General features: G+C 50.7%; 1 protein-coding gene across 2 annotated transcripts in view; it reads right to left on the bottom strand.

The window, feature by feature from the left end:
• The window catches only part of Sack1f (scaffolding CK1 anchoring protein F), a 28831-nt gene extending 7581 nt beyond the window's left edge, over positions 1–21250 (bottom strand). Inside the window, 4 exon segments of one of the 2 annotated variants that reach the window (NM_001130502.1) lie at positions 694–1379; positions 2557–2678; positions 3120–3287; positions 20727–21250. In NM_001130502.1, the coding sequence (NP_001123974.1) occupies positions 694–1379; positions 2557–2678; positions 3120–3287; positions 20727–21203 (1453 nt within the window). In that variant the 5' untranslated portion in view covers positions 21204–21250. 2 annotated transcript variants of the gene reach the window in all.
• Positions 21251–21763: the final 513 nt, after the last annotated feature.

The raw sequence follows: 21763 nt of genomic DNA, 5'->3' as shown, positions 1-21763 counted from the left end.
CTCACTTCTAATCATTGCAAAGCCATAAAGGAAACATCCCAACAGAGTCCTTCTAACTGGGGGATGCTGTCACTGCCAGACTCCCGAAGATCATAACAGACTGCTCCAGAGAAAGAGAAAAAAGACAGGACTTCAAGGAGATCCTGGAGAGATGGTTAGAAAAGATGTCATCACATCACCAATCTCTCCCAGAGGGCAAATCCACCTTTCAAACAGACATGGGGAAAACCGTTCTAAGGATTATCACAGACACTGGAAGCTGAGTCAGGGCAGCAGTCGGGCCAGGTAAAGCTGAGGTCTGATCAGGTCCTGATGACAGCAAGGAATAGGGTGGCCAGAAAGAGCCCTGGACTCTATTATAACAGAAACACTTGTCACACTTCCTTCTTTTCCTGAGATCCCATGAAGGTGATCTGAAAACCATGGAGGTTAAGAGTCCTTGAAGGCCATCCCATGCCCACTGCTGTGCTCAACACTAAGCAAGCCACATATCACTCTTCCCTCTGAGAGGCCAGGAATCTGAAACTGCGACCTGCAGTGACTTGCCCTGGGTCACCAGGTTCAGTGATCAGAGAGACCAGGAATGGAGGCCCTTCTGACCCAGGAGCACCTTTCTGCTTCCTGCCAGCAAACTGTACCTGTAGCTGGGAGGCAGACAGTCCGTAAGGGCCATGCGTGTGGCCAGGAGCTCACCTGATATATTGGCCATGGAACCCTCATTGTGCCTCTTTCCCAGCTGAAACTCCACATCAGTAAAAGTCTCAGTGGAAGGGGAGCCGGCCATGCTGCTGTGCACTGTGGGCCTCTTTACTCGACGGCTGAAGAACCTGCTGCTGAAGCGTCTGCTCTCCTTGGCTGGGGTGGCCTCTCCATTGGCAGCTTCTCCCTTGCCATTCTGGGGGAGTGCCTCTCGGGATTTGTGCCTCAGGTCTGTGTGTGCATAAGAGGTTGTCTTGCCATCATTAGGTTTCGGCAATCTTGGGATAATGGGGTCCACTGTGGGCAAAACCTGCTCTACTGTGACCAGGTCATTCAGAAAGCTCTCCAGACGCCGGGCAGACTCACCACCGCCACTGCCCTCCTCCTGTCCCTCTGGGTTGCCACCAGCATCCCGCTGCTGCCGGGCTGCCCAACGCATCATTTCTCCGGGAGGAGGGCGGGTGCCTGCCACTAAGGCATACTTGGGGTTGATAAGCTTTCGAGCTACAGTGGAGGAGTAGTTGAGGCCAATCCTTCCTGCCAGTCCCAGGTGCTGGTGCAAGTTTACTTCCTCAGAGATGGCATACAGCTCCCGAAACTCTATGTCAAAGGGCTCCACGTTCTGTCCTGTCAGGAGCAAGAGGAGATTCCTGTCCACATAGGAGGAGCTCCAGGTAAAGCTGGGGATAGAAAAACAGAGACATGGATGGGCCCAGACCTCTCCAGTGTCCTACCAGTAGCTCCTTCAACACTCCCACTGCCCAGCCTCAACCTGCCCTGTGGGCACACTGCCTGATATCTGGAGAAAGGTGCCTCTTGCCCTCACACTGGACTATTCTCCTTTCACCAGGTTAAATTCTCCTTTCCTTTCCTTCCCATGGGGCTTGAGAAGTCAGACCGGATCCACATCTACCCTGTCCTGTATAATGTGGCTCATAGGACCTAAGGTAGGCCATGCCACCGGGGGTTCGTAATGAAATAGCCAGCAATTCATACCTGGTACAGACACACGCAATGCACACGGACTAACCTGCATCTGTTAGCTTGCTGATCGCTCCCAGAGTGCACAGCATCTGCGAAACTCATACTTTGACTCAGATAATCCACTCATTGCCACCATGTGCTCCAGACTCACCTTGCTTTTCACGTTTCCAGAGGGGAGAGATGACTCATACACAGGTTCTCATGTACCTGGTACTTTGCTTTTCAATTCAAATTCTGGAGTCATCTCTCTGTGCCACATCTGTAGCAGTTGGAATAAAAATGGTCCCCATAGCCTCGTCTGTTTGAATGCTTAATTAGGACTGTGGCCTTCTTGTAGGAGGTGTGCCACTGTGGATGGGCTTTGAAGTTTCAAAAACCCATGTTATTCCCACTTCACTGTCTTTGCCGTGTGTGTGGACAAGATGTAAGATCCAGCACCATGCCTGCTACCGTGCTCCCTGCTATGATGGTCATGAACTCTAACCCTCTGGATCCATGACCCCCCAAACTAAAGCTTTCTTTTAAGTCACCTTGGTCATGGTGTTTGGTCACAGGAATAGAAAAGTAACTAAGACAACATCTTACATCTCTTTCCCAGATCTTGTCCTTTCTACTTCTTGCTTATGGCACCCAAAAACCAGCCTCAAAGTACAACCAACCGGCTGCCAGAGAAGCACAACAAGCCAGCAATGCTTAATGCCTAGAAGAGTTGATCCTCTATCTGGAATAACTAATCTGTCAACAGAAAGTCTGAGGAAAGGAACTGGCCTCTTAAAACACACAACCATGGAAGCTCCAGGCTAGCATGCTCCCGATTAACAACTACCATGAACACAGGTCCCCTGGGCCCTCCCTTGACACGGCCCAACAGACCTGTAAGATCCGGTGGCTACTTTGTCCCCATCGACCATCAGGAACTTTGATGACAACGTCCCCTTGATCTTCCCCATGGGCATGTAGAACCCAACTCCTGTCACAGAGCGGACACGGATGTTCTGTTGAGGAGAAAGACATATCACCCTGTTTTGGGAGGTCTCAGGGCTCTGTACCAAGGCCTTGCTTTGGGAGGGGTCCATAGACCCTTACTACTGCCTGAGTCTTTCCAAAAGTCTCTGCTTGTTTTAGCTTTACATATTTTATTTTGAACAAGAGAGTTCTTGCTTGAAGTTTCCCACAGAGAGCTACAGCCTTGTGGTGAACCTAGCAGTGAAGTCAGTGATTCTATGGACAGACCGCCCCAGGGCTGGCCCAGCTGCCTCCTTCAGCCTCAGCAGCTCTAGGACAACATTTAGGATATATAAGTAGGCAGTTACAAGGTCCTGAATCTTGGCTTCACATAGAAGGAAAAATCTTGGGATCTTGAAGTTCAGTCTGAGCCCCTGAGCTTGGGAGGAGACAGGAGGAGGGCCCACAACCTGTCCCAGTGGTGAACTCACCCGAATGCGGAAGTCTGCGAGCTCTAGGCCCTGACACATCTCCAAAAAGAATTTCACTCCACCCTCATCCAGGATAATGTATACAGGGACCCGGCGCTTAGAGGCAGCATCCACAATGTCTTGGAATATATCCCCATCAGTGAAAAGGTCCATGACCACAGCAATGACCTGGGCAGAGAAGGTGGTGCTGAGACATGTTGTGACTGACACATGTTCTGAGACACGCCTGCCCAGAGGGGACCACCTTGCTTTGGGGCAACTGATGGCCAAGGGTCAAAAACCCTACCTGCCACCACTTCTAGATTCTTCAAAATTCTACCCACATTTTAGAGCAGACAGAGTTCAGGTGAGGGCTGAGGGTGTAGGTTCTGCTGCAGGAACTTCATTCCGGATGAACCCCAGTCTAATCTGGAAATTTCCAGAACTCTTCAAAAGCCATATCAGAAGAGGACTGGGAGTCTGGAAAGAACTGCCCCCGCTACTCCAGGGAAAGAGCCGACGGGAGGAGATGCTATGGCAGAGGTGCAAGGGATCCATCAGCCTCAGATCTGCATGGACAGCAGGCCTGGGCACTCTATCTCCCAGCAGCTGGACAGAGTCTTGGATATCTCCAATGCTGTCACTGGTAGACCCAGAGTTGGCCAGGTACCCCTGACCTCTGATGTTCAGCATGTCCCCCAGCCCCCTCAACCCATCATCAAACTAAGAACAGTGCTCAGGAACCCTCACAAAAAACATCCTTGCTTTGTCTCTCGAAGCAGAGGTACTTTTTTGCCCCAGGGAAGACCTAACGAGCTGCTTCTATTTTTCTGCCCAAGCCATCCCCCTATCCCAGCCCTAAGGGTTTTCCTGTGGGCTCCTAACACTGTAGACCTGTAGAGTCACAACTTTCTATTTATATAACCTTGGGCAAGACACTAGACTCAGTAAGCCTTCTTCCTCATCTGCAAAGTGGAGATGCCTGGTACTTTATACGTTTGCCATGAGAAACAGAGACAAGGCATGTGAGATGCTACACACCCTAGTACAGAGTAAGTGCTCAGTCACAGTACTTTAAACACACAGACTCTTCAGCCGGGCCAACTCCATACCTGGCTCATCAGCACTACAGACTCCTTGGCAGAAAAGTGGAGCTAACCATGGCACCTACCTCAGTGTGTTGATGACTCAACACACACATTAACACTGGGAGCCATGCTGGGCTTCTCTCACCTACAATTCTGTCACTGCATGTCAGCGTCATCACACTGTAGCTCACCATGAGTCAGCCTTTGTGGCCTCCCTGTTCCCCCACTTCCCTCAATATCACTTACTGCCCTCCCCAGCTCTTTCATTTGCCAATCATTAACATCCACAGGGTGGTGACTGGGCCCCCATAGGCACGGTGAGGATCTAGAGACTGATAAGTTACAATTGCTACAAGGATGATAAGACACTTATACACAGTAACTACAGCGTAAGGTGAAGGAGATAAAGGCCTTAAGACTTGCACAGGTGACAAGTGATGTGCAGGGAGAGAGGCAGGCACTGCTTCCAGCCAGGCAGGGGGGGAATAAAACAAGCATTGCAGCCATTAGGATGTCCTAGGGAGGGAGCAGGTGAGGACTAAGTGGGGAACTTGGCTGGGCCCCCTGGCAAGGAGCACCCCAGCAGAACAGAAAGAGAATGTGCCTTTCTTGCTTTGAGGAACCCACACCATGAAAATTTTTGACAAAAGGCACAGCTCCAGCAAAGACACACGAAGCACCATGGTCCTTAACTTACATGAACTTGGCCGGGCCACAGAGAGCAGATATTTGGTGTAATACCATTCTGGATGTTTCTATGACGGTATATTTTGGGCTTCAAATAAGCAGACTCTCTTCTTTTTTTTTATTCCGGAGCTGGGGACCGAACCCAGGGCCTGTGCTCGCTAGGCAAGCGCTCTACCGCTGAGCTAAATCCCCAACCCCAGCAGACTCTCTTCTATTGGGTGTGGGGGGCATCTCCAATCAGTCCAAGGCCTTCCTAGACAAAGACTGGCTTCTCCTGAACAGGAAGAAATTCTGCAAGCCTCACGCCTCTGAACTTGGACTACGACTCCCCGCTAGCTTTCTCCCCCTTGCTTACCCGGAGGTTGTAGACTTTAGTCTAAAAAGTAATCTCTGTAGCCAGGTGTGGTGCATGTCTGTAACACTAGCACTTGGAAAGTGGAGGCAAGAATCAGGCGGCAACGTCGTCAGCATGGTCGGCACAGTCACAAACATGCAAAGACAGACAGACAGACAGACAGACAGACACAGACACAGACACAGAGACACACACACACATACACACACACACACACACACACACACACACACACACACACACACAGAGCAGATTCTGAGCACTCATGGGGAACTTTTCTAATCTGATTCTTCACAACCACTCTGTTGGGAGGGACTGTGATTCCCACTTTGAAATCAAGGAAAGTAAATGCACAGGATCCAAGAACATGCCCAAGGTAATACATGGCAAAGCAAGAAGCAGGGCCGTCTGTCCTTAGACCACTTTTCACTGCTGCATGATATCTTAGAAACACCAAAAAAACCTATTCCTGGAGAGGACTAAAGTCAGACAAATATCAGAGAGAGACTAACAGACGGGAGAGATACAAACAAAAGGCAGAATGAAAAGAAGAATTAACCTCAGATATGGTGAGATCTAAGGAGCAGTGCGGCATGAGCCAGGTGTGCTGGGAGAACTGTCTAGACTCAAGTGTGGGCTATGAGACAGTAGAACCACAGCAGGCCAAGCACCCGGGCCGCCTCTTGGATCTCAGCACAGGTCTATAAAGGAAGAGGGAAACAGACACTCTCTGCCCCCTTGGGAATCAAAGAGTTGGCAACAATGTCAGTGTCTTTCTTTGGGAGAAGATAAGAAAGAGGTGTAGGGCAGGGCGTTCCGTTGCTGACTGAGGCAGTGATGGGCTCCAAGTTCAGACCCTAACTCTTCCCTAAGACTTAGTTTATTCGTATCTGTGTGGATCTAAATGTGCACCACATCCATACAAGTGCAGGAGGAAGCCAGCCAGAGCCCAGGATCTTCTGGAACTGGAGTTACAGGCGCTTGTGAAGTCTGATGTGGGTGCTGGGAGCAGAACCCAAGTCTTCTGCAAGAGCAGAAGCAAGGTGTCCTTACCCGCTGAGCCATCTCTCCAGATAGTTCTTCTCAAAAGAATGGTGGCTCATTTCTGTAATTCTAGTCTTAGGATGCACACAGGAGATCAGGAATTCAAGGTCATCCTTCGCTACAAAGCAAGTTGCAGGACAGCCTAGTCTACAAGAGGCACCGTCTCAATATACAGATTCAAAATGTTGTGGCAAAATCTATAGCCTAATATGAGTAGTCTTTTTTTTTTTTTTTCTTTTTTCTTTTCCTTCGGAGCTGGGGACCAAACTCAGGGCCTTGCGCTTGCTAGGCAAGTGCTCGACCACTGAGCTAAATCACCAACCCCAATATGAGTAGTCTTATGATACTGCATATTTTTCTAGAATATAAACATGTCCAAGGACTTATACTGAGCACAGGAGAGAGGGATGAGGAAGAAATGAGGGAGGGGAATGGGAGAGGGCCTTTGATGGACTGATAACAGTAGTCTACTATGTAGACTGTATGTATACATAGTAGAACTATGGAATATGTCAGTTCTTTTGCTTACAAGGCCAACCAGTCAAAACAGATGCCCAAGTCCCCAGTGGGACTGATACAGTCTGGTGTGGGTGTGTAAGGGAAGGGTACGGTGGCCTTTGCGGAGGAGGTACATGGTCCCTCAGAGAGTGGACACAATCTTGGTGGCCTGAGTTTGAACCCAGAACCCACATAAAGGTGGACAGAGAAAAAGCCTCCTTCTCATGCCAGTGCTGACTGAGGCCACAGTCCACTGCTTTCTCTCATTTCTAAACTGTTTCCAGTGTCCACCTCAGAGTCATTTCGTGCCACCCAGGGCTGCTGGCCACCGCCTGAGAATGTGAAAGACAGAAAGTCCCGAGGACTAGCTTGCAGGAGGCTGGGTCTTAGACACCCTGGTGAGAGTCAGCCATCTGTATCACTACCAATTAAACAATGAAATATCTGGAGTAGGGAAAAAATCAATTGTGCACTGACTCTGGCAATCTAGTTGTGGAGGGGTGATAATCACCCTGTGCTCTGGTCTCAGAGGGCCCCTGCTTGACATTTATCCTCAGCATCAAGCCCCGGAAAACCAACTCCCGACCCCTCCCCTGCAGCACTGAATGTGCCCAGATTCTCTATGCCAAGTCTAATGTCAAGGCTTCCGGTGAAGACAGAGGTTGAGGTTGACAAAAATCAACAAATAAATAAACATAATTTAAAAATAAAGTAAAATAAAATATTTACAACAGACCCAGAATCAGGGAAACAGATTTGGTCAGGAGAGAAAATCACGGCCCCTTCTGGCTGGCGCTGCATTCAGCATCCTTCACCTGGTTACCTACCGAAGCACGACGCAGCAGAGAGAGAGGTTAATTCGAGCTGGCAGTTGTTTAGAAGCTGTCGCAGGCATGCTGGCAAAGAGGCTCTGATGCTGCAGGACTCCTCATGGGGTGTTTCCATAGCTCATCATCTCCTCCTTTGATAGCCTGCCCAGGCAGCGGGGCGGGGGAGAGGGAGGAGGAGTGGGAGGGAGGGTGTTAGGGAGCCCTGGGATGCCCTTCTCTCTGCCATTCAACTTTAACGACTCCTCTAGCTTTCCAGCTTCTTTCCTTAATTGCCATCAGAGAAGAAGAGATGAGGAGGGTTCTGCCTTGCCCTGCGGCCCCTGTATGTTTAGATGACCCAGGCTACAGAAGGCTCTGACAGATGTTCACATATACAGAGCTGCTGGCTGCTGGGATATAGCCCCTAGCCTGCTCCACGGGCACTTCCAAATTCAACATACTTCCAGTCACAGACGAAGCCAGGTCTGGCTTTTCCTCCCCATGGATCAAATCCTATCAGTCCTCAGCCTCACGGTGCTCCATGAACCCTCTTCTGGGTCACTAACCTCTTGGTGTTTTCGTGAATACTTTTACCCTAGCACAGGACCCTCTGTCTCTTGTTTAACTTCTGGAGTAGCTTTGTGGCTGGCCCCTTCTGTCCCCTCTGCCCTCTGATTCCCCCATGGTCTAAAACAAGGCTGATTAACCAGTTGGTCCCATTACCTTCAAAGGGTTCAAACTTTTAAGAGTCCTGGCATCAGCAGAGCCCATTAGTGGGGCTCACCTCTGCCATCTGTTCCGGGTCATTCAGAAGGGCCTACAGTAACCGTAACCCGGGACCTCTCTGTTGCACGAGACAACTGGGGCACTGCATTGTGGCACTTTAGGGGATTAACAGCATCTTCGGTGTTTACTTGCTGGTCCCAGCAGCATTACCCCAGGGATGAAAACCAAGTATTTCCAACGATAGACAAGTAAGTAAATGTCCCCCAGAGTGTGTGATGTCACACGGCTCAGCTTCTTCTATTTCTGAACCTTTCATAACCAATGAAGCATCTATACAGCTTCCAAACCTCCAAGAATTTCCTGAGTCCCTCCTCTCGGAAATGTTAACCATACTCTGCTGCCTGCCCATCTGTATTCTAAGCAAACAACAAAAGGCTCCGGGCACTCCAGTGTAATATCTGTCTGTCATCTCTCTGTCCCCTCTCAGACTGGGCTTCTGACAGCAAGCGCCAGCAGATTCCTTTCAGAATTTCTACCTTTGCAAAGAGCTTGGACAGGCTATTCTCCATATCTAAATGGCGATGTCTCTATCTGGTGTGCGTGGCTTCAGCTTTGCAGTGCTCTTCATTTCATCAACGACAAGGCGCGAGGGAAAGACACGGGGTAAGATTTTGGTGAGGTGGTTTGGCTGCAGTTCTTCCTCAGGGGCAGAGAGGACAATGCTTAGGCTCAGCAGCCGCTCACAAGCCTGCTGGCTCTGCTTTCACCTTGCTCACCAAAGACCCTGAAGGAGGACCCAGCCCTAACTCAGAACAATACCTATCCAAGGGGCAGAGCTCCTACATCATGGAAACCAGGCCAGGAGGCAGGGCCTTCCCCAGCACACACAGCAAGTGCCTTTGTGCAACCCCAAAAGGCAGCCTTTTCTCTAAGACAGCACTCGGGGTCAGGAGTGTGAGCATTTGCATGCCCGCCCCCACGAAGCCGCTTGACCCTGTCTACATGCAGGGTGCCACTGTATTTGGCCCCTACGTTCAGAAATATTTCAAACTCAAGACTCTCTGAGAGTCACGGAGAGAATCAGATGGCAATTAGCCCAGTTGCAATGTTCAAGTCATCCAGAGGGACTAAAAACTGGGACTAAAAAGCTCAGGGTTCTGACCCCAGGCTCGGGGTTTTTCTGTATTAGGAGTTGTTACCCACACAGGGCATATGGACATAACGAGCTACAGAACCTAGTCACCTGAGGGAACACAGAACCAGGATGCCAATGGAGACTGTGGGTAGAGACAGATAACACAATTCTCCCCCAAGCTTCCCCAGCTCACATGATATGGAATAAAGGCTCTGCTCCGTGGGCAGGCATAGATGCAGGTACCTGTAAGATCACAATCATTGCCGTTTCCCCACAGAGGGAAACCAACCAGCTGCTGACCTCAGATATATGCTGGTGAAAGCCACTTCTCTTAGTGGAGGAAGAGAAAAGAGCTAGGGGTGCTTTAGCCCTGTCTGAACCTGGGGCTCACCTTTCAGCCCACACGCCTGCCTTGCAGGACTGTTGTGAGTTTGGATAAGATCCTGACTGAACTTCCAAGATGACCTGTGCAGTTAGGCGGCATCATTAAGTTCACTTCACTATCAGGCTAACTCCCCACACCTTTAGCCTTCTGGTTAAGACAGGCAGAACTGGGTGGATTGCCCAGAGTGAAGGCTGGTGTTTGGAAGAGAATATATAACCCCAAGGCAGGAAGCCTTTCTGCTGTGTGGCTTTGGGCCATTTACTCATTGTTAAAGGAGAAGGACACATCTTCACAGGGCTCTTCTGTTGTGTGTGTGTGTGGCACAGTTAAGAAGCTTCCAGAGTGCGGAAATGGTTCTCCTCTGGTCACCAACACTGCAGAAGGCTCCACCTGAGTGAGGAGCAGCTTTGACCATTTCCGTAACCTAGGGCAGCCACTTATAGATGTGGTAGAGACGACCAGGCTGGCCCCAGGAGGAAGGGATTCAGGCTGCAGGACCTCACACAAGAGCACTCCCCAACCTGAACCACAACCTCTTTTGTTTCCTTCCACCCTGGCCTAAATCTCCATAGTCCAGAAGTACAGTAGGGAAGACAGGCTTTGGAAGTGGGAGCTGCATATCGGCTGTGAGATAGAGACACATTGCTTAATTTCTCTGACACCCATCTGGAAAATGTGGCTATTTCATGGTCCTTAGAAAAGAAATGCAATACTGTCTGGACAGAATTGCGTATGGTATCTGCCCTAGAGGGCCTCCCTCCGCCCTTCCTCCTTGATGGGGTCTGACACACCAAGTTCTCAGCATTGACTAACTGGATACTAGCTTACCCTGTCCTGGTCATTCTCCCTCCCTGCACATGGTTCTTATAAAACAACCGAATTGTGCCCTATCTTGACCCAACTACTCCAGGGCCCCCAACTGCCTACAGAACCAAGCCATAGTCCCTCAGACTGGCTGAAGGTATTCCACACTTCCTGTAGCCAAAGCAAGCTTGTTCTCCACCCCCACCCCCACCCCCGCCCCATCCACACCACCACAATAAGTTCACAGAGATGATTCTGCTCTCCACTCACTGGAGCAGGCTAGGGACATTACACCTCAACTCAGCCTATCAACACTCTGTCCATGTGGTGACAATCCTGCTCCATCCAAGCCCGTTTGTCCCTTACAGAGGCGTTCCGGGACCATTCTCTGTCCCTAGTCCCCAGTGCAGTATGCAGCTTCCCTTGGGTGTATGTCTGCCAGGCCTATACCTGTCAGCATGCTGGTGTTTCCATGTGCACACAGCAAACATGCTAAGCGGGGGATCTCCACACAGGGGACTCCCTCGGGAGCGGAGGATGTGGTTTGGGCCAAATTCTACCCACCAAGAAGGCAGAACCAAAGCCAGGCTTTCAACAAGGCCCTGTTCCCTGTGTGGCTGCCAGGCTGCCGCCACCCCACCAGTGGGACTCCTGAGCTTTGTCAGCCTCAGCTTCCAGCTGTCTGGAGCCCTGTTACAATGTTTTGGGCTCACTAATTAGGCATCATTAAACAGGAGGCCCCCTGGTTGCACTGGCAGACACAGGAAGCCAACAGTGCCCAGGCAGGCCACTTCCTCTCCAGACTCTTCAGCCTCAAGTGCAGAGCCCTGTCTGTGCTCCTGCAGGGTGGAGCTCACTGCTGGAACTCACTTCCTACTCATCTACTATGGCATCTGTACTGACACAAGGGGACACGCAAGCTGGCTCTCTAGGGAACGTATATACCCACATGAGCGAGACCAACTCATTCACCCACCATGGAGCACACCTGACCTGCTAGGACGTTGAGTGCAGCAATTCTGCCTAGGATCTTAGGCCAGCTTTCCTCTGCCCCAAGGCATGCTTCTGGGATGACTTCCCCTGCACTAAGTTGGTGTTAATTAGTGAAAATGATCTAATGCAAGCTCATTTTAACATTAGCTTAAAGCCAAACATAATTAGGAAGATAAATCAGCTACTAAAAAAAAAAAATCCAATGAAGATACACAAACGAGTTTTCGGATCATCCACTAGTCTAGGTTATGTCCTTGTACCGGAGGCCCTGTGCAAGGCACGGAGAGCTAGGCACAGGGAGCTAGGCAGGGAGAGCTAGGCAGGGAGAGCTAGGCAGGGAGAGCTAGGCAGGGAGAGCTAGGCACAGGGAGCTAGGCAGGGAGAGTTAGGCACAGGGAGCTAGGCACAGGGAGCTAGGCAGAGAGAGCTAGGCAGGGAGAGCTAGGCACATCTCAAGAAATGCCTGATTAGGTGCTTCCTGATGGACCTGCCAGAGTGGGCCAACAGTTGAAGGTTGGCCTGGAAGGTTCTGAGAAGCAGCAGGAGTGATCTGAGGTCACTGTCAGGTGATATGGCCTTGGGAGGGCTTCCCCAGAGAGATGGGGTGTGTAAAGGGAGATGCCTGACTGGAGTAAGGGGGTAGACTCGGGGAGGGGCTGGCAGGTGAAGGCAGTCAGGCCATAAACTTGGAGGGGAGCTGTCAACTCACAGTGCTCAAGGCCTTCAGCCTTACACACAGCCCACTCACCGCCTGCCCTGTCCTGCACAAACAGCTGACTTAGGCTTCAGTGAGCCTTGGCTCACTGGGAACTCAGTAGACATAGGCAAGCCTACTCTCAGGCTCATGTCAGTTACCATCCGGTTCCACTACTGACCAGCAGTGTGACCTTCATCCTCTCTGACCCTCCGTTCCCTCAGCTATAAAATAGTCAATTGCTGGACTGTTATTGCATAGTCTAAAGGGCTGTTGGGCTGGAGATGTAGTTTAGTGAGTGAAGCTTGTTCCCAGCACACACAGCCCCGGGCTGGATCTTCAGCATTGCAAAAACCAAATATCTAGCTTAAGTACCCAATAAATAATAGCTATCAATACCATATCCCCACATGCCATTCCTCACTGTATCTTCTTTTGGCCTCACCCATTAGAGACCTAGGCAAGGCTCACATTAATTCACCTGTCAATTTCTGGTAACTGGCACATAATAAGACACACTGAGTGGCAGTGCCAATGGGGGATTCTCTGGACAGTGAAAACCCCTTGGGAGGAGAAGCTAAAGTCTTCCCCACTCTGCCCTCCAGGAGCTACAGAAAGGAGGAGTCCTGGTCTCACCTTCTAACCCACCACACAACTAACAGAGAGAGAGAGAGAGAGAGAGAGAGAGAGAGAGAGAGAGAGAGAGAGAGAGAGAGACTGACTTATCCAGAGCCTCCCATGTGCCCAGCACAACGATGGCCAGCCAGCAAACAGTATCCAGGGTGAGAGTACAGATCATCAGGAAGCTGGGCCAGAGACACTGATCATTAGAAAGCCATCGGCCCTCTTCCAGAGCTAAAATTCTGGGATCATTAGCAAGTGAGGACTCCATGGAGTTCAGAGAAGGAAAGGGAAATCTGGAGAAAGCCAGAGCTCCAAGTAAGGCTGACTGCTCAGTGTACCTGAGGAGTTGGGGTAGGGGATACCTAGGGTATGCTAGTCAATGCCAGGAGCCAGGGCAGGCAGTTAGCCCTGCAAGACCTCTGTTCTTTTCCCTGCTTTCTCCCAGCTCAGATTGGCGGCTAGCCCCAGAACAGGCTCGGCTTTGTACACTCCATGAGGAGGAAGGGCTGGCCAGCAGCCAGCCAAACGGGGGCAGCATCCTGAGGGCTGAGAATGTGGAGGGGGAGGGGCGTTAGTATGGGAATTCCTAAAAGGGTCCTTGCCTTTTAGAGAAATCACAAGACCAGGGGCTACATCCCCAAAGAGGACGATATGGAGACTCTACTCACACGCCCTATGTTATGCCTGTGTTACCTGCCCCGACACTGCCTTCTCTCCCTGACTCAGCCCAGATCAGGGCAGCTAACAGTCACGGACTTGTCTGTCTCCAAAGCCAGTTTACAAGCCTCCAGGATCGGACTGGCAAAGCATACCGATGACAAATACATTTTGAATGTTTCTGGAAGTTCCAGAGGGAAGAGAAAGTACAAAGTACAGTTCCCAAGAATAACGTGCACTTGCCCAAGGACAGACACATCTGGGTGGGCTTTTGGTCTTGGAACCTCAAATGTCCCATGAGCCTCAGGGTTAAAGGAAACAGGCTCTCTCCTTTCTCAACAGTTTTAACCTTGCCTCACAGAAATCCTTTTGTCTGCCTGTATCACTCACTCTTCTCAAGACACACTCCTTGAGGTGATTCTTAGTACAACCTTGAAAACATCACAGCAAAAATTACCCCCATGTTATAGATACAGAGATAGAGGCCCAGCTAAGTTAAATAATTAGCCCTGGGTCAAGCAAGTAAAAGAGGCAGCTAGAGTGAGCAAGAATGAGGGTTCTCCCCTTCCTGGCTTCCAGCATCAGATGCCTTTCTCTGGTGATGGCTTGGATTCTCTGAGATTTCTGGCCAACAGACCCTGCTTTACAACCAGGAATCCCAGAGATCAAGAATGTGTATTAAAGCCCCACTTCCTATGCTCTACTCTGGGACTAGTGGAAGGGCACACTTTTGTCAGAATTTTAGGAACCCATAGTGTAAGATTTCTAAGAGGCTAACCCACCCTCCCCAAAGAGAGAAAGGGACCAAGCTACAGTCAGCTTAGCAGCCTAGTTCACTTCCAGCTGGTGACTCCTCTCCCCGGAAGCTGGAGGTCCCTATAGTCAAAGGTCTGGGGACTGTTGCTAGACTCTGGCTGAGCCCATGAAGGTAGTCAGGCCTTTCCAGTGTACCTCAAGTAAACTCCCCCCCCCCCCCCCCCCCCCCGTGTAAGAGGCAGGGTGGGGCGGGGTGGATGTTTCCATGCTTTTGTGTTACTCCCTACTCATAGGAGAGTCCAAAGGGATTCCAGCCTAAGGGTTTGGGTGTCACAGGCTAAGGGCCATCTTCCTCTACCTTCATCAAAGCATGGCCAACAAGTACACTAAGAGGGGGATTGCCTAGCAGGTGCTGAGTTTCTATACAGAAACAGAGAATGGATCTCCCCAGAGCCTCAGGCCCTGAGTCTCACAACTCCCAGTGCAGCTCCCCTTTCTTGCTCACACAAAGAAGCAGCCATTTATCAGGACAATTAACATGTCTGCTGCTGGTAAGCTTAGCTTCCACAGACGACCCCTCCTTTCCTAAAGTCTCTAAAAACCTAGACACTGTCCCATCTATTTTATTGGTCAGCAGACTCAAGTGGGAAGAGATTCATCCAAAGAAGACCAGCTCCTAAGAGGATGACTGGATCAAGACAGAAGATATAAGACCCTTCAACTCCAAAGCCTGCCTTTGGTCACTGTCCTGAGAGTTGGGCTCCATTATTCAGAGATCTTAGCTCCCCAAAGCAGTGACTGAGCACAGAGACAGACTTAAAACTCCATAGACAAAGTGCCTAGAGATGTCAGGGGAAGCCCAGACAAGCCAGGGCAAGAACCAGAGCAGAGGGCTGTTCAGCTAGAACTGTATCAGGGCTGCTACCCATAAGCTCGCATGGGACAAGGACCCCAGAACTGCCCACGTGTGTTTGAGACAACGGTCATGCAGACTAATCACTTGTGGGAGGGCAGAAGAGTTGAGAGGGGAGAATATGTGTGAACTGCAGACCCCTGGGCTACTCGGAGAGGCTGCCTTTGGCTCTGTGCATTTAAATTAGCTTCTCTGAGCAGCTCAGGCTTGGGCATGGTGACACACGCCTATACTGAGGAGGCCGATGTGGAAGGATCATTGCAGGTTTGAGGCTAGTTTGTACTATGTAGTAATACAACTTGAGCTACAGAGAGTGTCCCGGTTGTTTTGAAAAGTGTGGGAGAGGGGCAGTTCAGCTAATCAATTGCCCTGCTGAGGTAGAAAGGGAGAAGGATGAGACAAAGGGAGCTAGAAAAAGACCAGTGATGAGTGCGGTGAAAGTGAGCAAGTGTATTATCCAACTCTACAATCGTAAACACTATGAAAGTTTCCCTTTCCTTTTTCAGTTTTCATACCTATGTGGTGTGCATGTATATTAGCACACATGTGTGTGGGTGCACATGTATGTGCATGTTGGGAATCATGCTTGACAGCTCTTCCAACTTGATTCTTTGAGACAAGGTCTCTCAATTGCACTCAGGGCGTGTCCAATGCTAATCTTGCTAACCAGTTTGCTCTGGGATTACCTGTCTCCTTCTCTGATTGAAACTTACACTACAGTCACCCACATTTACTGGGTTCTGGTGATCTGAACTCTGGTCCTTATGCTTGCCTGGTAAGTACTTTAACCATAGGCAGGGAGATGACTGCCACCTCCCCTCCCCAGGGAGTGACAACATCTACTTCTCTGTATATCAATCACTGGCACAGAACCTGGTGCAGAGAAGGCACTCAACTTGGTACCATTTGCTGAATGTGGCTGGAGACTGATGGCCACGGAAGAAGATAACCGTTCCCTTGAAAAACCAGGTCCCTCGGTGAGATGGCCAAGACTTTGCCATACTCCTTGGGCACTGCATTCTAGGTGTTCACCCTTGCCTCCCAACACCTGTCTGGCCAAAGTCGCTTCATCTACCACACCTTGTGCTTTGGAGCCTTTCTCCAGGTCTTCTCAGCCTTAGTCTACTTCATTCTTTTGTACCTCAGGGTTCCTCTGTGACAAGAGAATAATGTCTGCCTTACAGTAGAACCAAGGAAATCAAGCCGTTCATGGAGTAGTGAGAAGCTGGTGTATTTGGAATGTGGGACCTGGGAATATGGGAGTCAGGAGTCAGATGGATCCCACTGGTCCTAAGGACAGGCAGAGGCTTGGTGCCACCTCACCCTTCCTGCTAGATCAGGCGTTCAGACAACTTCAAAGAGCCCTTGCTAACTTGGCTTGGGGGTGGGACTAATGTCTCCCCTGCCACTCCTTCTCTCAAGCATTTGTCATACTGAATTGTAAGGATGGATTAGCAGACTATTGCTACTTTAGAGCAGGGGCATGTCTCGTCCACCTCTTTTCCACTAATGCACGTTTAGCATACAGGAGACCTTCATGATCAGAGGAGTGCAAGGCCCTCCAAATGGCCAGCCCGGACTGAGGTTGTCTGTTCCTCTGACTCTTTGACTTCCCAGTTTTCCAAGGGGTTTTGCTGTAGGAAGCTCCCTGAATGTCCAAGCTGCCCAAGCAGTAGCAGCTTTCCCTGGTCTTCCTTGTTAGCACGGCACAGGCCAGGGTTCCTAAAAGGCTTAGAGTTTAAGTAGACAAAGGACATCTTAATGATGCTAGAATAAGCAGATCTCTCAAGGTGGAAAAACAGCAGAAACCACCCCACAAGCAAACACAGCTGGATCTGTGAAGGCTGGGTACCAGCACAGCTGGGAAATGCTTTTCTGCCATTTGCAGAGGCCCAGAGAGTGGCTAGTTAAAGCTTAACCCATTTGGAGGCTTTTTCTCATGTACAGGGACCTCCGCCATACTGACCTGTGCCTTCGCTGGTTTTACACCTAGGCCTTCCTCCCCAAACCAAAACTGTGTTTTGTTGTTGATTTTTTCTTTTTTTCTTTTTTTTTTTTTTTTTTGAGACAGGGTTTTTCTGTGTAGCCCTGGCTGTCCTGGAACTCTCTCTGTAGACCAGGCTGACCTCGAACTCAGAGATCCGCCTGTCTTTGCCTCAAGAGTGCTAGAAACAAAGGCAAAATTGTGTTTTCAAAGTGCCACTCTTAGGGTCCATTTCCCATTTCCCTTTCTCTTTCTTGGTCAACTCCCTCTTTATCTGTCTTTTGGGAACAAAAATAGTAGTACCTTGTAAGATTATTCTGAGGATTAAATGAAATAAAACCCAGAACCCCTAGCACCCGGGTAGACTGCCTTCCCTCCAAGGCTATGAGATCTCAGCACACAAACCATCTCTCAGTCTAACCCAGGCTTGAGGCTGCCAGACACTCCCTGGAAACCAGGGAAACTCCCTCCCTCAGGGTGAACAGGGAGGAGAATCTGATTTGATTGCCAAGGAAATATGCTTGCCGGGTTGGTGGATGAGCCAGGGGCAGGGCCAGGCAGTGGTCAGGATGTGCCATGTTTGCAATGCACGGTAGAGATCTGGGTCTTTCTAGAACCACGCAAGTGGCCTCTAAGCAAAATTCCTTCCTGCTTGGTGCCTCAGTTTCCTCACCTGTACACACCCCTACCACACCTCACAGAGTACTCAGCTCCCTCCAATCAAACTGCTTTGCATTTTGAAGCCAGAGCGTCTTCTCACTTCCTTGCTCAGTAGTCTCTAAGGCGGAGACCGCCCACCCAGTCTTTTTCTCAGTCTTCCCTCCAAACCCGCAACCCACCTGCTGCAGGGGGCCAGCCTCCCAGGTACAGCCTCAAAACTCCCTTTTTCCTTCTAGCAGAAGCCTCAGCGTTTACGCAAACTCTTGAAGGGCAAAGTCCACTCGGCTTGGATCTTTATAGCTGGTGCCCTGGCACACAGGAGACTCTCTGGAAATATGTTATCAGGTCAATCTGCACATACAGTACTGGCTCACAATTGCAAAATATTCTGTTAAATATTTATTTAAAGCGTTAAGAAAACCCCACCGTACAGGTCATGGAAGGCACAGTGGAGCAGGGCCTAGTCTCTGCCCTCTAACCTGGGTACAGGGTGGATGCTGCAGCTTGTTGACTGCACTAGATCCATTCAAACTCTGTGCAGAATCTCACCACAGCAGAACAAAGGAGAGCAGGTTAGGTAGGGTAGGGCTTCCATGTTTGGATTCCGGCTCAACTGTTTATTAAGTTAGGCAAGGAACTTAACTGTTCTAGGAACTTAACTGTCCTGCACCTTGGTTTTTGTTGTTTGTTTGTTTGTCTGTTTTTCCTCCAAGGATAAGGAAAACCTGTCTTACCCAGGGACTGTGAAAAACAAGGGGCCAGAGCATGAGACAGGGCTTAGGCGGTGATGGTTTGCTCTGGGCCTCAGTTTCCTTTCTATAAAAGATGGTGCCATATACAAGGCTCAGCTCCCAACAGCCAAACTGCTTTGCATTTTAAAGGGAAAAAAAGCCTCTCATTTCCTGCTCAGTACTCCACTGAGAGACTGCTCCTCCCAGGTTTCCTTTTAATCTGCCATTCCAATCCTACAACTCACCTCCCACTGAGAGAAAGGAGAGATGGATCCTTGCAAGTTATCCTCTGACTTACCTACACCACACACACACACACACACACACATCACACATCACACACATCACAATAAATATCATTTTTTTTTTTTGGTTCTTTTTTTTCGGAGCTGGGGACCGAACCCAGGGCCTTGTGCTTCCTAGGCAAGCGCTCTACCACTGAGCTAAATCCCCAACCCCAAATATCAATTTCTTAAAACAAATGACCAAAACCACAGTGGGTGATGGGTGTCATGTCACAAGCACTAAATAAATTAAGGTTTAGTGAACATTACATCATCAGTCCTGACCCTTGACTCCACCTACAGTCCGCTGCTACCCACTTCCTTTTCCACTAGTGTGTGTGTGTGTGTGTGTGTGTGTGTGTGTGTGTGTGTGTTCAGCCTTGCCTTTTTCTTCAGCAGAGTGCAGAACACAAAGAAAGCTTAGTCAGACAAGGAACAATTATCTGGTGGGAAGGTGGAAGAAAAGACAGTGAAAAAGCTAACTTCTCTGGCAGCCCTTCTAGCCCACGCCTAGGCCACACCTCCCAGGAAGAAGAGGCTCTCACTGTCCTAGCATCTTTTTGTTTGGCCTCCAGGATAAAGACAGCTGTAATTACACTCACAAGAACAGTAGACCCAAGCCTCTAGCTGCATATTCTGATCCGGGCAGCAAAGGCTGTTGATGTTGCTTAATAAATCCCAGTGGCAGGTGGAGTAAATGCCTGGGGCTACCAGGCTTGTCCCCAACCCTGGCTACCTGCATTCAACCCCTAGAACCCACATTCATGGTAGCAGGAGAGAACAGTCTCCCCAAAGATGTCCTTTGACATCCATTTGTCCCAGGACACCTCCAAACACAAGAAATACATGGGATAAAAGTCTATCTGCCACCTCTCAGTGCTTAGAAGGCGAAATGATAGCTGTCCCATTAAACCTGAATTTAGGTAAATGGAAAGTCACTTCTAGTATCAATGTGCCCTGTGTAGTGTTTGGGATAAACTGATACTAAAGGCCTATTTGAAGTTCAGATTTGATGCAATAGCCCACATTTTACCTGGAAACTACCCAAATACTCAAGGGCACAGAGGAAAAGATTAGTCTTTCACCTACCCCACAGCCAGCTGTCCAACTGGTATGCTAACCAGGCTCCTTGGAAACATCTTCTTTCGACACCCAGGCAGAGCAGCAGATGGGCTAAGTAGGAGCCTCCTCCTGAGTGGCTGAGTCCAGTGCCTTGTGGGAGCGCCCAACACTAGGCCAAGTCACAGCTAGAGCTCAAAATACCTTTCCTCATTCATTTAAGCCTGCTTGGGCTCTAGTACCCAGCCCAGGAGAGGATGACAATGGGAAAGCCAGGTTGTTTTGGGGAGAGAGGCTCCCAAGAAAAGCTCACCTGGCACGAGGGTGGGGGTGGGGGTAAGGGAGGTCATTACCAACCACCTACTTCACGGGGTTGTGAAGATCTAATAGGAAAACGGCCAAGGATACACCTTATAAATAAATCCCTGGTCATAGGTCATGATCAAGCCCTATTGAGTGGCTAGCTTAGCACAGGGCCTCACAACTGTCACAGGGAAGACAGATGTGACAGAGGTGTACCAACACAAGGCTAGTGCATCTGGACACTGTAGTAAGAAAGACCAGTGCTTTGCCACAAACGTCACATCCATCTCTCAAAAGGCTCACTAGAGCTCCACAAAGTGAGGGTAAGCTGGGGTCCATTTCCCAAAGGATGGTGTGAGTGGCCTGCAAGTGAGACCAGGTAGGGGAGTGGGGGCCGGGGAGGGGGCCCCACTGGTGCAGGATTGGGGCCGAGGCCTACCTTCTGGGCCTGCTGGATCATCTGCCTGACCACCTGCTTCAGGTGCGGCGCCTTCTCTTCTTTGGGCGGGTGGGTGAAGAGCGTGACTCGGCTCACGCCGCGGTAGAAGCTGGAGTCGGTCCACCCCAGGTCCAGTGGGGGCACTTCAGTGTCGGAGCGATCTGGCCAGTAGGCCAGGGACTCACCGGGCTCAGCCCGGGAATGGGACTTGGCCTTGGCCTTGGCCTTGGCACGGGTGTTGGAGACCGCTTCCTCGTAGGGGCTCCAGGCGGCGCAGAGCGCCTGGCGCTCCTGGCTGGAGAGGAAGTCCCGCAGCCGCTCCTTCTTGACCCGTTCGCGGTAGGCCTGCTCGCTTCCACCCAGCAGCGCCTCCAGCGCGGCCCGCCGCCTCTCGCAGTAGTAGAAGGCGGCATGTGCCTCGGTCACCCTCTCGTTCACGTGCGCCTCGTCCAGGCAGTTCAACTGGGACTCGGCCATGGCGTCCCAGACCTGTCCCGGGCCCCGGGCTTGGACCCTGCTGTCCCCACCGCTGCACCTGGAGCGCTCGAGGGGCGGGGCGCCTCACCTGGCCGCGAGGTCCGCCCCGGCCCGCCCACAGATCGCCAGTCGGCCAATCGGCGCGGGCCTCGATGCGGGCGCGGCCGTCGGGCGGAGAGGGAACGCCGCCTCTGCAAGGCTCGCGGGGACCTCTCGGGCAACCCAGCCGACGCCGTTCGTCTCTGGCCTACCTAGCCCGGCTCGGGTGCGGAGCCCTGGCGTGGAAGTGAACTTGGAGCCGGGCTATAGTCAGCCACGTGCGGCCTTTGAGCCACGCCCGCCTCCCAGCTGCGACCTATCCGTGCGGGGAAAGGTCAGCGACTTGACCTTTAATGCATCCAGCACCCTCCGGACTCAGCCCCGCGGGTCCAGCCTCATCTTCCCGCGGGCAAGGCCCAGAGCACCTGTTCTAGTCCAGACGCCTGTGGGGTTTAGTAGCATCCTTATCCCCTCCGGCCATCAGGGTGCAAGTGTGTATGCTGTTGGGCCAGATCGTGTGC

This window comes from Rattus norvegicus, chromosome 7, assembly GCF_021556685.1.
Source record: "Rattus norvegicus strain SHRSP/BbbUtx chromosome 7, alternate assembly SHRSP_T2T, whole genome shotgun sequence".
Classification (NCBI taxonomy): Eukaryota; Metazoa; Chordata; class Mammalia; order Rodentia; family Muridae; genus Rattus; species Rattus norvegicus.
Note: the sequence above shows the minus strand (reverse complement) of the source record. Positions and strands in the feature narration are given on the sequence as shown.